This window comes from Hyperolius riggenbachi, chromosome 3 (assembly GCF_040937935.1).
Source record: "Hyperolius riggenbachi isolate aHypRig1 chromosome 3, aHypRig1.pri, whole genome shotgun sequence".
Taxonomy (NCBI): Eukaryota; Metazoa; Chordata; class Amphibia; order Anura; family Hyperoliidae; genus Hyperolius; species Hyperolius riggenbachi.
The window spans coordinates 374,537,230-374,553,755 of NC_090648.1; the positions used below are offsets into that span (position 1 = coordinate 374,537,230).

A 16,526-nucleotide genomic window follows, 5' to 3' on the forward strand; every position below is an offset into this window, starting at 1 on the left:
TACATTAGCCTAGCCCTTTGGGAATTGGCAGCAAAGCCTTTAAAACAGAAATAACTGCTGAACCCCCTCTAGTGGGTCCTGGCTCTTTATCTGCACAGGGTCAAAGAAGATGTTGGCACTATATAAATCAATACTATTAATAATACCGGCTTATATGCAAGTATATAGGGTACTTTATTTTTGTGGTCTAGTACCCCAGCAAAAAGGTCTGCTATCTTTGGTAAATATTATTGATTTTATAAAGCACCTACATATTCCATGATGCTGTACAAAGTAAGACAAACAAACAAGGGGTACACAATAATACCAGCAATGGTGTACATCAAATGTGTGCACTGGTACAAAATACAGAATTGTAATTACAGTGACAAGTGTATTTGTAAATAAAATTAATGAGAGTGCAAGCTATAGAATAAATAATAAATTCCAAGACACAAAGGAGTGAGAGAGCCCTTCCCTTGCAAGCTTACAATCTAAGCATTACCTTATTAATATATTTTGATATTTGTTCTTTTGATGGCATTCTGTTTGACCTGTCCTGTCCTAGACAGTATATGAGCTTTGCTGCAAGTCATCCAATCCTCTTGTAATATGTTATAGTTTGGGCAACATGAATGTGTGCAGAAGATAAATGCATCTTGACATACATAATATATTTATGTATGGAATGTAGCTTTGATTTGAATGTTAATGTGACATCCCATTTTGTGCTGCGGGAGGTGACGTGAAGAGGCAGCCTGTACATGTAAGCATCTGTCAGAGGAATCTTCAGATATGCACACAGCCAGAGCCCAGATGTTCTTGTTTAGCCTTTGACTGCTGCATCTAAGCCATAACAAAAAGACAGAAATTGCTGTTTTCTAATTTTAGAACAACGCCAGCCGTGATCTTTTGGCAGTGGATTAACCAGTCGTTTAATGCCATCGTCAACTACACAAACAGGAGTGGAGATGCTCCTATCACTGGAAGGTAGGATAATTCATGCTGTTTGCTATTAACCCCAATACACTTCTTCACCTGGCCGCTAAAATAAGGGGTCCTCGGTCACAGATGTATGCCGCTATTCTCGGGTACAAAGTGTGCAGAATATGCTCGTCAACTAGTTTATGTATCATAAGCCTAGACATGTCTCATTATTTTACAACTTCATTGTCTCCTTTTAAAATGTTTTGATATCGAGCTCATTTATGTGTAAGCTGTGCTTTGTCAAAGGATGCTAGTCTGTTCCTCTCTAGCTCTATGGACTTTACTGATAAACCCATGCTTGGGGTCCATACACACACTAGACTGAACTCCACTGGCCACTAAAGACCATCTCTGCAGAGAATCCAGTGTGTTGCGGTGGTGCCGACATGCCAGCAGAGATCAGGCATGCTGGATCATTTCCACTGAACACTGCCCAACTACCTTGTTTCCTCCCGCACTACGTCTCTCCGTCGTGTCCCTCACATCGGTCAGTTGCCATAGCGACATTTTGAAGTGTGTACAAGGCTGTAGGGTGTGTACAAACATCCGATTTTGATTTGCCAATCATTGGCTAATTTTACCAAATTCATGTAGTATGAGAGCTAACCTACACAATCTGTTCAGGGTATTCAAAATCCGTTGGCCCTCATACTACATGGAAGTGGAAAAAATGGCCAATCATTGCCTATTCAAAATTGGATGTGTGTACACACTTCAACTTGCATTTAGTGTTTTCAGCTCTTATTGCATTTCACTGTGGTTGTTACAAACTGTCCGGTCATTGAGATACTGCTGTGAACTGAGCATAAACACTTAAAGGGACACCGCAATGACATAGAGAAGAATGTAATTCATTATTCAGTAAGTATGATGTGTTTGTGTGTATATACAGTATAACAAACCTTCAAAGAGGTACAGCACCCAGGCTTTTTCTGTATTATTATCACTCTAATATTCAGCCATCTACATGTGTTTTGGAAGCTTAAACTTTGGGAGGTGCACAAAAACCCATAAGGATTAAAGAAAGTCCCTCCATGGAAAGTTTTAGACTGGTCCCTGGTCCTTCTCCCATTCCATGACAGATGTCTTCTCACTTCACATTAATAATGTATAAGACACATATATCCTCATTCTGATTTAAAGCAAATATCAAGTAGCTTGGAAATGGACCAATCAGATGCAGCAGAAGAACAGCCTGGTGCATTCTCACTGCGTCAGTAGCATTGCAGAATAATTCTGCATGTCAAATACAAGTCTATGGGCCTGTTCACATCTTTGCAATGTAAGAGATTGCATTATTCAAACTCCCTGCATGCTGGCTTTGCATTAACATGTATGTTAGAACACGCGCAGTGTCCATTGCAGCTCTCATACATTATATTGCGTGCAACGCACACAGTGTGAACCCAGCCTTAACTGGAAGCATCATGGTGGACAGACATAACAGGACTGGGACACTAATCTAACACCTCACAGTTGAACCTGGTTGAAGAAACCAACAGGGCAAGGAAGAGGAGCACCAGGGACTACTGGGAGTCTTCCTGTGGATGGGGAGTTTCTCCTTTTGTCTCCTCATTGGATTTTTTTAAAGACATTTTCCATTAGTAGTAACCTTTTAATATTGTAAGCTAGTTCCTAAATAAACTACATTTCCATTCATCTCTCATGCTCTCATGTAATGCTTTTCCTGTGCACATACAAACACTTCTACCTCTTGTTGTTTTTAGCCAACTGGGAACAGCTTATGTTTCTGCCACCACAGGTGCTGTTGCCACAGCTCTAGGACTTAACGCACTAACCAAGGTACTTCATGTGTTTCAACTTATTTTTGTGTCTAATTACCAGGATGACTAATATTCATTTCATTGAAGCTCACATCCAACCATTCACATCCAACAGGTGATAAGGGAAACAGGTAAACTAAACTGGTTGTGCTATGGGGTTGTTTTACATTCTTACACGCTGCAAACCTGTGACAAAGCTAGGTAATTGAAACTGTGCATTTGATAATAAACAAATAAATTGCACTCTAAGGTTACTTTTGTTGAAAGCTGCTTGCCAAAAAACATCACTAGTTTCACAGTAATAGTGCTTGCATGCACAGCATCATTACTTCTTGATAAGGTTATACTGTACTGTTTAGAAACCACTAGAAAATATAAATCCACCAAAAGTAATTATAGCTTTATTATAATATAATTATATATGGAGGACTAGTTCTTCAAGCCAGTAAAAGTTATTTTGATATGTTGAGAATGTCTCCATTGCAGACTGGGATGTTCTAAATATATTCAAGAAGTTTTATTGGAATGAAGAACAAGTCTTCAGAGCTATACCGGTAATTACTTTTGATAGTTAAATATAAAGCAATATACAGTATAAATTGCTGATCTCATAAAGATGCAAGCCTGTTGTTTATCTTTGGAACTATTGCTATTAAAGGACACCTAAAGTAAGTGAGAGGGCTGTCCTGCTGATCCTCTGCCTCTAATACTTTTAGTCATACACCCTGAGCAAGCATGCAGATCAGATGTTTGACTGCATTTGTTTCATGTGTTTGATTCAGACACCAAGGATGCATGAAAAATTAGCAGAACTGCCAGGCAACTGGTATTGTTTAAAAGGAAATAAATATGGCAGCCTTCATATCCTCTCATGTCAAGTGTCAGTTAAAGATTTTGGAGCCCATTTGCACTAATGCATTCTTGCATAAAACGTTACAGTAAACAGCTTTCACACACAAGGATTCTCCATGTGCACTAGAGTTGTGATCCAAGATGGGCTTGTAAAATAAAATGTCACATACATTTAAAGAGAAGCAGTGACCAAGAATTTAACTTCATCCCAATCAGTAGCTGATACCCCCTTTTACATGAGAAATCTTTTCCTTTTCTCAAACTGCTCACCAGGGGGCTCTGTATGGCTGATATTGTGGTGAAACCCCTCCCACAGGAAACTGTGAGGACCATGGTCCTGGGAGGTTCCTGTCTGTGAACCTCGTTGCATTGTGGGAAATAACTGTTTACAGCTGTTTCCAACTGCCAAAAAAAGCATGCAGCAGCTACTTCCAGTGACATCACCTGCCAGCAGTAACAATGTCATCATGTGAAAAGTCAGAATGTAAATCAGGGAGTGGAAAGATTTTACAACAAATCATTTACACATAATTATTGTAAAAATGAAGCACTTTTCTATGACTTGAAAAACGGGGGAGAAACCGAGAGCCCAATATGGTGCAATATGTTAATATGGAGAGATCTGTTGTGAATAAATGTGATGATTATACTCACAATGGTGGGTCGCCACAAAGGCAACCACTGGACAGGCCGGAGGGGAGAATTGTAACCTGACCCAGCTCAGGTGTAAAAAGTCACTCTCTGTAGATAGGAGAAAATGAGGATACACCCCTCCACCAAGGGTGGACTAGATAATATTGAAATACTATAACAAAGGCACCAAGTAGAATAAAATTAGTTAAAATTGTTAAAAAGGGGGAAGTGGGTGGACTCACCTCCCTTCTGAAAAAAAGGCCGGACAATGGACAGGTTACTTACAGTCTAAAGTAACATTTATTAGTAACTCCAAAAGTGCAACGCGTTTCACGGGTTACAGTCCCGCTTCTTCAGGCAAACTATTTTTGGAGGGTGCAAAATCAGGTCATGAACCAGGTAGAGCGCCTCTTTTCTATCACATTTTCACTGGAGTTCCTCTTTAAACTGTTCCACTGAAAATTGAAGTAACTGCCATAATTGTGTTCCATATGTATATTTCTCCAAGAGTGAATAAAAGAATGGACCTTTATCTCACATCTGTGCTTGGAGGAGGAGCTTAGAGACAGTTGTGTGAAAGAAGAGTTTTGTTGTGGAGTAGGCTTGGGCACGACAAATGTTAAGAGACAAACACCAAAACCACTGGTGAATACTGCATTGCAGAATGATGTGATAGCAGCATGCTGTTTCCAGGGTAGGCTGAAATGACAGGAAAAATTGGGATCGGAATACAGTGTTTGGACAAAACGGTAAACAGCGGCAAACTAAGGTACAGGTGCTGCCCATTCCCTTGAATGTGCAGCAATTTAATGACAAGCACTGTGGCTGGTGGGAAACTACCCCCAAATCGCCCATGTGAACCGGGTCTTAACCACCCTGGCATTCTATTTATTGCGCCAGGGTGGCGGCGCAGCATTATTTTTTTCTTATTTATTTTAAATCATGTAGCTAGCCTAGCGCTAGCTACATGATGCCCCCTCCCTGCGGCGTCCGCCCGTAATGCCCAATCGCCGCCGGCGCGTACCCACGTGAGGAAAACCCGTTTCTGAAAGGGATTTCCTTTAGGGCTTCCCCCGTCGTGACGTCAGAGTCCTGATCCACCCCTCAGCGCTGCCTGGCACGGATTGGCCAGGCTGCGCAGGGGTCTCGGGGGGGGGGGGGGGGGGTTACGTGGCGGGTAGCGGCGCATCGACGGCGAGCAGTGGCGATTGTCCACAACACGCAGCAAACAAAGTGCTTGCTGCGTGTTTTAAAAAAAAAATATGAAAATCGACCCAGCGGGGCCTGGGCGAGCTGAGCTTGTCCATACCGCCAAGGAGGTTAAAGAGAACCCGAGGTGGGTTCTAAGAATCTTAATAGCAGACAAAGGCTGGCTCTGCGTATACTGCCCAGCCTCTGTTGCTATACAGCGTCCCTCCAGGGCCCCCCTGCGCACTGCTCTGCCCCCCCATAAATCACACGCCGTGCTGTTTATCTCTGCCTATCAATCTCGCCGCTCCCCGCCCGCGCCCCTTCCCTTTCCGCTGATTGCATGCTCTAGTTGCTATACAGTTTTAGCACCCACTCTGCTGTGAACAAAAACATGACTTTAGCAAGTCTGAGAAACCTCTATGTTGACCAACTTGGTCAGATGACCGGATGGGGGAATGCCATAGACCATAGACATGTGACACCTACTCACCTGACTATAAGCCAGCCTCTGCATCAAAGGATAAAGCACAGTCCTGGCAGGCAGAAAGATGCTATGTTTTGTCTTCCAGACCAATAATGAACCAACAGGCGGCTCATTTAAAAAAAAAAAAAAAAAAAGTTGCAGAGATAGTGGTAAACTTTATTGTTTACTGTAATCCTTTACATTCTTTTATAAAGATGGTAGTCATACATACATATACAGCCTCGTTGACATTGCTGTTTTATGTTGCCGGTGTTGATTAATGATGACGGCGAGAGCCGAAACTAGTCTAGATGAGAGCGGGCAGTATTTGCAGATCGATTACCGCTGGCTGCACAGAGTTCACAGTACCACTGGTGTGGGAAGCGGTCTTTACCAGGGAGGGTTCTAAGTGGATTAGGACCCTTGTTATATAAGCGAACCCGGCACAACCACTTGTATGTGTTTTTAATGGAATAAAATAGTTATGGACCTTTAAGCCACTAAAGTGGATTCCCTTCTTTTCTTACATTCACTTTGGCACTTGGAGTGCTTGTACATGTGCATTGTGTTATTGCAAGAGTATTTTCCTCTGACCAGGGTTTGTGCATCGAGATGTACAACTATTTTTTTTTTTCTCTGACTATAAGCAGTTGGATTGTGAAATACTTGGGGAACAATGTTCCTGAGTAACGTTTGCTATTTATGAAGGTTCCCCTAAGTTGGAGAATGTTAGTGAGCCTAAGCATTTTTTAAAACTTTACATAGATCTTTCACAAGTTGCCTAATAGTAGATGGAAATAGCTGTCATGTACTTTAGTTAGGCTAACAGTTTTACTTTCATGTAAAATACAATGCTAAGAGACTCCTTTACTGCAGTTTTGTTGAGCTAAAGATCACTAGATTTTCAAATCTGGCCTGGGCTTATGAAAGTTGTCTGTTATTAGATTATAATTTTAACAAATTCAGTCTGTTTTAGATTTTTTAAGGCCCATTTAAAGAGACACTGAAGCGGGAAAAAAAATATGATTTGTATGTGCAGTACAGCTAAGAAATAAAACATTAGGAGCAGAGACATAAGTCTAATATTGTTTCCAGTACAGGAAGAGTTAACCTCCTTGGCGGTTTATTTTTTCTGCAAAAATTGCAGAAATCCAATTTTTTTAATTTTTTTTTTATGTTTCATGTAAAGCTACCAGAGTGGTAGCTACATGAAACTCCACTAGAGGGCGCATGTGTCCCTCTAGTTCGATCGTCGCCGGCAACAATAGCAAACAGGGGAACGCGTATATAACGCGCTCCCCTGTTTGGCTTTTCCTGTCGCCATGGCGACGATCGGAATGACGTCATGGATGTCAGCCGACGTCCTGACGTCAGACGTCTCCGATCCAGCCCATAGCGCTGCTCGGAACTCATTGGTCCGGGCAGCGCAGGGCTCTGGCGGGGGGGGGGGGGGCCTCTTGCGCCGCTGCGTGCGGGCGATCGGCGCAGAGCGGCGGCGATCAAGCCGTACGCGCGGCTAGCAAAGTGCTAGCTGCGCGTACAGCACTTTACAGTGTGAAAATCGCCCCACCAGGGCCTGAGATCTCCTCCTGCGCGGCATAGCCCGAGCTCAGCTCGGGCTTACCCCCAGGGAGGTTAAACTCCAGTTATCTATGCAAAAGAGCCATTGAGCTCCAAGACTTTCAAAGTCGCAGAGAGCTCTGTCTTCTGAAGCTTGTTATATCAAGTGTCAGTGTATTTTCTTTTTCTCTCCCGAGGACAGTTCAAAAGTTCACTGGCCTGCTCTGTAAAATCATGTAGAATGCTGAGTAGTGTGTAAACTGCAAATATTAGAGAATGATGCAATGTTATAAAAAATGTATATATATCCGAAAATAAAAATATGAGAATATTTTCTTTGCTAGTACTAATGTTCTAGTAAGTATCCATACTACACAACCAATTTATTATATCATAATTTATTTTTCTTTAACTCCTATCCTCCTGCAAATCACCAACTGTTTCTTGCCTGTTTTGAAGCTTCACTTTTTAAAGATCTCATTACATTTTGGGGTTTGTTTCCCCCTCTTGCACAAGAATCACTGTAATGTTATGAAATGGTGAGTACAAATAAAACTGTCAGCTTTGTACAATCAATAGTCTAGTGCGCTTCATCTCATGCAGAGAGAGGGGTGTGTGTGTGTGTGTGTGTGTGTGTGTGTGTGTGTGTGTGTGTGTGTGTGTGTGTGTGTGTGTGTGTGTGTGTGTGTGTGTGTGTGTGTGTGTGTGTGTGTGTGTGTGTGTGTGTGTGTGTGTGTGTGTGTGTGTGTGTGTGTGTGTGTGTGTGTGTGTGTGTGTGTGTGTGTGTGTGTGTGTGTGTGTGTGTGTGTGTGTGTGTGTGTGTGTGTGTGTTGCTGCGGAAAATGACACTGACCCTGTTAGATGTTTACCAAATGCCCACATGTGGAAAACTGCAAAGCAGGCTTGACCTCTTTTAAGTTGAACAAAGTACTGTAAGGTGGCCACTATTGTTCCTGCATCCTAAATCTTCATAAGCCAATTCTCAAACCTCAGTTAAATTTTATGGACTGAACATATTCATTTACCCCTTCATATTATTTTGCTCAATGCCTTATGACTGTTGCATTGGAGTAGAAAGTAGGGGCATGACAATTACACATATAGGTTAAAGTCACAGTCTGAATATTATTTTGTTTATATGTTTGAGTTTTGGTCCATCTTACAGTTCATGAAGAATGCATAGAGGTTGTTTTTGAAAGTAAAAATTTGCCTTGTTTGCAAGAGCACTTGTTGCCCTCATCTCATGCTTAAAGGTTTGGTCCCAAAGCCCCTGAGTGTGCTATAGGACTGCAGTTACTTGACACTGCTATGCAAACTGGGGGGGGGGGGGGGGAGGTGTATGGGAGGCATGTTTTACCACCATGGCGTGAGGCAGTGGTTACCAAACTTTTTGGGATGAGGGCACCCTTGGTGGCTTTGAAATTTTCTCAAGGCACCCTCAACTTCATCCATGGTTGTGGGGACTAAAGGTTAACTAGCAGGTAATGCAGCCACATTGTATATCAATGTGCGGTTACATTACCTGATGGTGTTGCATAAAGGATCGGGGTGCATGCCGAGGCACCCCTGAAAGGTAGCCGAGGCTCACCAGGGTGCCGCGGCACCCAGTTTGAGAACCCCTGGCGTGAGGCAACAGACAGGGCAGTTTGCTTTGGAACTTCAATGGTTCTTACTGTATGTACACACTTGAAAGATTAATGAAAGATCTTAGACCAATTTTACCACCTTCCATGCAGTATGAGAGCATACTCTACACAGTCTATTCTATTGAGCTGAACTCCTCATCAGATAAAAATCTTTGCAAGATGCTGCACACAAAGATGCTATACACATTCAAAAGTTCAGTATCTGCAAAAGATCTGTCTATGATCTATGAAGATAGTCTATGATATCTGCAGATCCTCATACACACCTTGTTTAACAGACATTCATCTGCATACCTGACAATCATCTGAAGATCCATCCTGGTGGATCTGATCTGCAGATGAATGTCTGTTAAACAAGGTGTGTATGACGATCTGCAGATATAGACTATGAATGTATTTTGCAGGAACGGGATCTTTTGCAGGAACAGATCTTTTGCAGATACTGATCTTTTGAATGTGTACAGCATCTTTGTGTGCAGGATCTTGCAAAGATTTTTATCTGATGAGGAGTTCAGCTCAATAGAATAGACTGTGTAGAGCAGGGGTCCCCCCCAACCTTTTTGAGCCCGGGGCCCACTATCCCGACCAAACTTTTCTCTGGGGCCCGGGGGGGGGGGGGGGGGGGGCATGGTTAGTGGCGGCAGCAGCCACCCCCCCCCTTTTTTCCCTGATTTTGAGTGTAGTATATAGGTAAGTAGGTATCTAGGTATAGTTACCCCCAGTATAGGTAGCTAACACAGTTGCCCCTGTATAAGGACTATAGTTGCCCCAATATAGTTAGTATAGTTACTCCAGTATAGCTAGTACAGTTACCCCAGTATAGCAAGTACAGTTACCCCAGTATAGCTAGTACAGTATAGCAAGTATAGTTACTACAGTATAGCAAGTATAGTTAGCCCAGTATAGCAAGTACAGTTACCACAGTGTAGCTACTACAGTTAGCCCAGTGTAGCTACTACAGTTAGCCCAGTATAGCAAGTACAGTTAGCCCAGTATAGCAAGTACAGTTAGCCCAGTATAGCAAGTACAGTTAGCCCAGTATAGCTAGTACAGTTAGCCCAGTATAGCTAGTACAGTTAGCCCAGTATAGCTAGTACAGTTAGCCCAGTATAGCTAGTACAGTTAGCCCAGTATAGCTAGTACAGTTAGCCCAGTATAGCTAGTACAGTTAGCCCAGTATAGCAAGTACAGTTAGCCCAGTATAACAAGTACAGTTAGCCCAGTATAACAAGTACAGTTAGCCCAGTATAACAAGTACAGTTAGCCCAGTGTAGCAAGTAGTTACCCCAGTGTCAGGCTCCCAGTGACCGGCTCCCAGTGTCCCAGGGTCAGGCTCCCAGCATCAGCTCACACTTCAAATGGCACCCAAACACGTCTGTATCTGCGGACAAAGTCGCTTCCGAGATGCAGTTCTTCGCCGGCGCTTCAGGGAGGTTGATTGGCCACAGATTGAGGGGGCGGGACTGGCGAACTATGACGTCCACGGCCGAGGCCGTGCATAAAAACTAAAAATAACACTGAGAAAGTTAAAAATCAGTCTGAAGCCGCGGCCCACTGTAAAATGTCCTGCGGACCACTAGTGGGCCGCGGACCACAGGTTGGGGACCCCTGGTGTAGAATATGGCTCTCATACTACATGGAAGGGGGTAAAATTGGTCTGGTATCTTTCAAGTGTGTACACACCATAAGCTCTAGATAAGTATTCAAATGAAGTGGCAAGCCGTTAAAGTATGGCTTCACATCTGTGATTTCACAAATACTGTTTACATTTTTGCAGATCTTTGACTGGTGCTCTTTGGGATGTTTATTGCCCCCAGGATGGTTGAAGAGCACAATATTGCTACTAATGGAAATAGGTTGCATGATTTTCTCTAGTTTGCACACTGTTTTGGCAGTGTAGACTGAGCAACTGCCATATAGTAAGTGCTTTTAAAAATAAATAACTGAGAATCCCCTATGAGGAGATGGACTAGGCCAAGTCAGATTTTGACAACCTACTGTAATGCTAGGTACACACCAATACAATTTTGTGTTAGATGGTTCGATAGATAATTTCAGACATGTCTGATCTTATTTTCGATCGTTTTTCTGATCGATTTCTCATAGAAGTGAATGGAAATAGATAAGAAAAGATAACAAAATCAGAAAATTGAACCAGAAATGTATCAGACAGAAAATCGACCAAAAAAAAAACAACCGCATCGTGCGTACCCAGCATGAGAGACAGCAACACAGGAAAAAAAATAGATTTACAGTGGATTTTGTTGTGGATAAAATGTACATTTTTCCAGATAAAATGCACCATTTTATTTTTGTGAAAATGTAAAGTTGTAATGAAAGACCCTTCTGTTTAGTGTACCTAATGGCCAATGTAATCTGTTTATGGTTTTGGAAAGGAGATGATCACTTTTTGTTTGCTGTTTCAGCATGTGTCACCACTTATAGGAAGATTTGTTCCCTTTGCTGCTGTTGCTGCTGCTAACTGTATCAACATCCCGTTAATGAGGCAACGGTAAGAGAGCTAACTTGGAAAGTTTGAAATGTAAAGTATATTGAGAAATGCAGAATGGGCCTGTTTACATTGAAAGTAGTACACACTAAAATGTGGTAGCTGTAGGTGTCTGCTTTTTAGTATTTCAAGCTCAATGGAATAGCAACGTTTTGTTTTTTTTCTTTTTATAGAAAAGAGCCCTGGGGGTGTAATGTCACCAATATACTATCTAACCTTCTAAACTAACAACAGGCACACTGCCACTGCAACCTGACCAAGGTTCAGACAGATGTTAATGGGAGGAGGTACAGCTAGTTACTAATTGTCTCACTCAAAGGACAAAAGTGCTTTATTATTGTGTATTCTGCATCTTCCACAGTGCTATACAGAGTACATATCATGCTGCTAACTCTACCTTGGAGGCATTTACAACCTAGTCCATGCCACAGTCTCACTCTAGTGTCCCTATCATAGTCTAAAAGTGCCCATCAATTATACAATGTAATACGAGGGACTACCTAAAATAGCTAAACTAGATTACCTCAGTTTACCGTTTTACTTCATAGATCTGGTGGTAAGGTGGTCCAGTCAAGATTGCTATTGATGGGCACTTTAAAGTGTAACTGTCAGGCATAACAATCAAAAATCATTTCTTTATTTTTATCTGGTAAACAAGTAATAAGGATGCTAACCAGGCAATCCAAAAGTTAAAAATCACTATTAATTTTTGTTGTTGATAAATGATCATTCACCAGTTTAACTGACTCTTATTTGGTACATTGCCTCACAATGGAAGTTGCAGAACATGCTGGGTTGTCTTTCTTTGCTTCTTTACTTTCCTCTCAGACTTGACTAATGCAGTCTGGATCCCCAGACACTAAAAATGGAGAATCCTAAGCAGGATTTTCTCTTTTTTTACTATAGAAAGATCAAACTAAAATCAAAATGTTGACAGTGCAATACATATGTTATGTAAATAGATCAAGTATATATCTACTTATGTGGTTTTTTTTTTTCTGAGATAGTATGGCTAACAGCTCCTCTTCAATGCAAATCTGTCAAGGAAAGAAAGTCAGATACTTCTCTCAGTAGAGGAAAGCCTCTGGATGATCCAGAGGCTTCTCCGATACTCATCCACGCTACCAATGCTTGCGGAGACCCTCTTCTTTGGGAGAGCATTCCTGTCCGAGTGCGAGCACAACCGCACTGTGCAGGGCAAGTACAGCTCACTCCTGCGCAGCAGCACAAAGCTGCTTGTGCATAGAGGATAAAGTTGCGAATGAGCAGTTCTGTGCTGCTGTGCAAGTGCAGGCCATGCTTACACCTATGCAGTGCGGCTGTCCTTATACTGGGACGGGAGCAGCCCGTGAGTACCTATGCAATAAGCTTGTTAAATACGCTCTACCTCAGTCCCAGCGCTGGATTGGTGGAGTTAAGGAGAATGGGCGAAGCCACTGGATTATCCATGGGCTTCCATCTACAGAGGTAAGTATCTGACTTTGAACTTTTTTTTTTTCCTTTACTCACAGGTACATTTATAAATGCCAATTTTGGTGAAAAGCCAACTAACGTACCACATTGAAAAGTGGCATGTTTGTAGACACTTTCTGACATCTGCTACAAAGGTCTACACTTTCAATCTTTTCCATGTCAACAATGCAGTTACTTCACTTGACAAAAGTAAAATATCAATCTTACTTTCCCATCAATAATCCTGCTAGGATCCCCAGAGCTGCCTTTAGGACACTTGTCTTTCTAGTCCTGTTACTACTTTTAGATAATTGATCTTAATTACCGTATGCTAGTGTCACTGGGAATTGGAAAAAATACACACAGCAACTATTAACCTATAATTAGTTACTGAAAGCTATTTCATATAGTTCAAATATGTCCAGGCAGTCCTTAAAGCGTCACTGAAGCGAAAAAAAATAATAATGATATAATTGGTTATATAGTATGCATTATTTAGATTGTAAGCCTTGGCAGGGCCTCCCCCTTCCCTTAGTGTGTCCTTCTTAATTTTACTACCCCGGCAATTACACCCTTCTCATGAACTAACTCGTACTTGTTTTGCCGGGTCTCTGTAAACCGCATTTTATACCCTGATTGTATGTATAACCTTGTGCTATGTTGTATAACCGTTTGCTACCTCTGTCTGTCACCCCTTGTTGCAATGTATGTATCCCTATTTATTGTCCAGTGCTGCGTAATATGTTGGCGCTTTATAAATATAATAATTAATAGAGCATTAGTAGCAAATAAAAGTCTCATTTTTATTTGTCAGTTATGATTTTTTTTTTAATAAGAGTGTATCATTCTCTAATATCTCTAATGTATTATTCTCTAATATTTGCAGTTTACACACTACACTCAGCATTCAAAATGATTTCACAGAGCAGGCTAATGACCTTTTGAACTTTCCTCTGCAGAAAAAAAAACAAACTACAGTGACAGACACTTGAGATAATAAGCTTAAGAACACAGAGCTCTCTGCAACTTTCTCTTTTGCATAGATAACTGGGGTTTTTAACTCTTCCTGTACTGGAAACAATATTAGACTCATCTCTACTGCTAATGTTTTATTTCTTAGCTGTACTACACATAAATCATTATATCATACGTTTATTTTCCCTTCAGATTCCCTTTAAGTGTATTAAATCCACCCCTAGTATAAATATCAGACAATCTCCAAATTACAATGCTAGGGTTTAAAGGCGCAAGCAAAAAATAAAAAAAACAGGATCTTCATTAAAACTTCACTTTTAATGCATCACTTAAAATTGTATCTTGTGGAAAGTGCTTCTTTTGTTTTACATAAAACAATAAAAACTGTGTATGTCTCCAAAATAGTCCTTTACTACATGCCTGGCACGTGTTTCACGACCAAAAGTTGCTTCTTCAGAGGCAATAATAATGTATGCACAATACAATCAATCAGATCCAAGGGACCCTGAGTCCCAGGAATCTATGATGCTTTACCTATGATGTCCATCTTCCTGCCATCCTCCAAGACTGAGGCGGACAGACATCACTGGTAGAGCGTCACACGCTCCTCCACAGGTGTGGTTTAACTCCCTCCCTTATGAAGTTCTTTTGTGTCTAATGACCACCCCACCACACACACACACACACACACACACACACACACACACACACACACACACACACACACACACACACACACACACCTACCTTCCCTATCCTGGTGTCTAGTGGCCCCCTCCCTCCCCTATACAGTTCCCTGGTGTCTAGTGGCCCTCCTCTACAGTTCCCTGGTGCCTAATGCTTCCTCCCTCCCTTATACAGTTCCCTAGTGTCTAGCGGTTCCCCTCCCTTCCCTATACAGTTTGCTGGCGTCTAGTGGCCCCTTTCTTCCTTATACAGTTCCCTGGTCTCTAGTGCTGTCCCCCCCAATATAGCTTCTCTTCTGATCTAGGGCTTCACCTCCAATATAGCTTCCCCGGTGGTCTACTTGTGGGCCAAATTTGTTGACTCTGCAAGACAGATTTGGCCCATGGGCCAGAGTTTTACATGTTTGGTTTAGAGCAAACATGAGCACACTGCTGAGCTAAAGCCTACTGTTTGTACTGCAGCCGTGAGATAAGACCCCTGAGGATCATTGTGTTTTCTTATCCAGCCACCTTTCAGGGCTCAAACCCACTAGCAACATTTTCTAAGTGCTAGGGATTTGAAAAGCTCTTGGTAATGCAATGTTATGGCTAATTTTTATAACATCACATCGCTCAAGTGGGATCACACCCATAGCATTACATTAGCAAGAGCTTTTTAAATCACAAGCGCTTAGGGCCCGTTCTCACTTGGGTGATTATAGGATGATTCATGCTTATCTCCAAAGCACTAGAGCTTTTTAAAGCCCTAGTGCAATAATATTATATCAGTGATCTCATTGCCGCCAATCGTGGGTGTTTCGAGATTAGCGACAGTCGCAAAACGTGTTTGTTGCAGCATTTTTCACCGATTCAAGAGCAATCGCGATACATTGCTTATAGAAGCGCTGATCGCGATCACTCTGAATCGCAAGAGTGTACAGTGATTTTACCATGCTAATTGCGGTAAAATCACCATTGCAAAATAGTGCTAAGCGCTACCGTTTTGCGCTTTTAAGTGTGAATGGGCCCTTAGTAACTGCTTAGTAACATACTCCTTGTGGGTTCCAGGCCTCACCTGACCTAATTAGACTATTGCTAATCTATTGCTCTTGTAAAATGTGCCATCCTATATATTAAACCTCCTGTGTTCTCTCCTGTCCCTGTCTTTGCACTACTGCGCATGTGTTGCACGCAGGCGGCCATTGAGACAGGAGGAGAAGGGGTGCAGGGGGAGCGTGGCCGGGCACGTGTGTGCAAGGCTTGCATGCTCGCTGACGTGGTGGATGGCAGCGGTTACAGGGGTGGGAGGGGAGGGGGGTTGTGAGGGAGGCCTAGACCCCATTATTGTAACTGGCTTAGATCTGCTAGTCTAAGGCCCGGTTCACACTTGCGGTTGTTTGCCAAACGGACCGGATGACCTGACCGGATCCGGATCGGAACCGTACGGTTCTGATCCGGATCCGGTCAGGTTGCATCAGGTGTCCATCAGGATGCGATCTGGATCCATTTGGCAAAAAAACGTTAAAAACAAAAAAAAAGTTGGGGGTCTGGGAGGTCAGCAGAAGGGGGACCTGTGGAATCAGGCCCTCTGCTGTTTAGCACTCACCTCCACCTGCGACATGCTGCCAACATCTCCGGATCCGGATCCAGCTGTGCTGCTCCACTCCAAAATGCTTGCCCATGTGTCCCCATCCAATATCGCCGCAACAATCTCCATAGGAAGTGGGGTAGAACATCCGGATTTCTCAGCCTGTGTGTTGTGCGCTCTCCGGTTCCCATTGGTTTGTATTGGCCGGATGGTGCAGTCCGGCTCCGCCCCGGATACGGCTG

General features: G+C 42.5%; 1 protein-coding gene across 5 annotated transcripts in view; it reads left to right on the forward strand.

The window, feature by feature from the left end:
• Positions 1–16,526, forward strand: part of SFXN1 (sideroflexin 1) — a 103,394-nt gene that overhangs the window by 76,797 nt on the left and 10,071 nt on the right. For all 5 annotated transcript variants that reach the window (XM_068277177.1, XM_068277178.1, XM_068277181.1 and 2 more), the window contains 3 exons: positions 871–969; positions 2,694–2,769; positions 11,522–11,607. In XM_068277177.1, the coding sequence (XP_068133278.1) occupies positions 871–969; positions 2,694–2,769; positions 11,522–11,607 (261 nt within the window). The remainder of the gene's footprint in view (positions 1–870; positions 970–2,693; positions 2,770–11,521; positions 11,608–16,526) is intronic.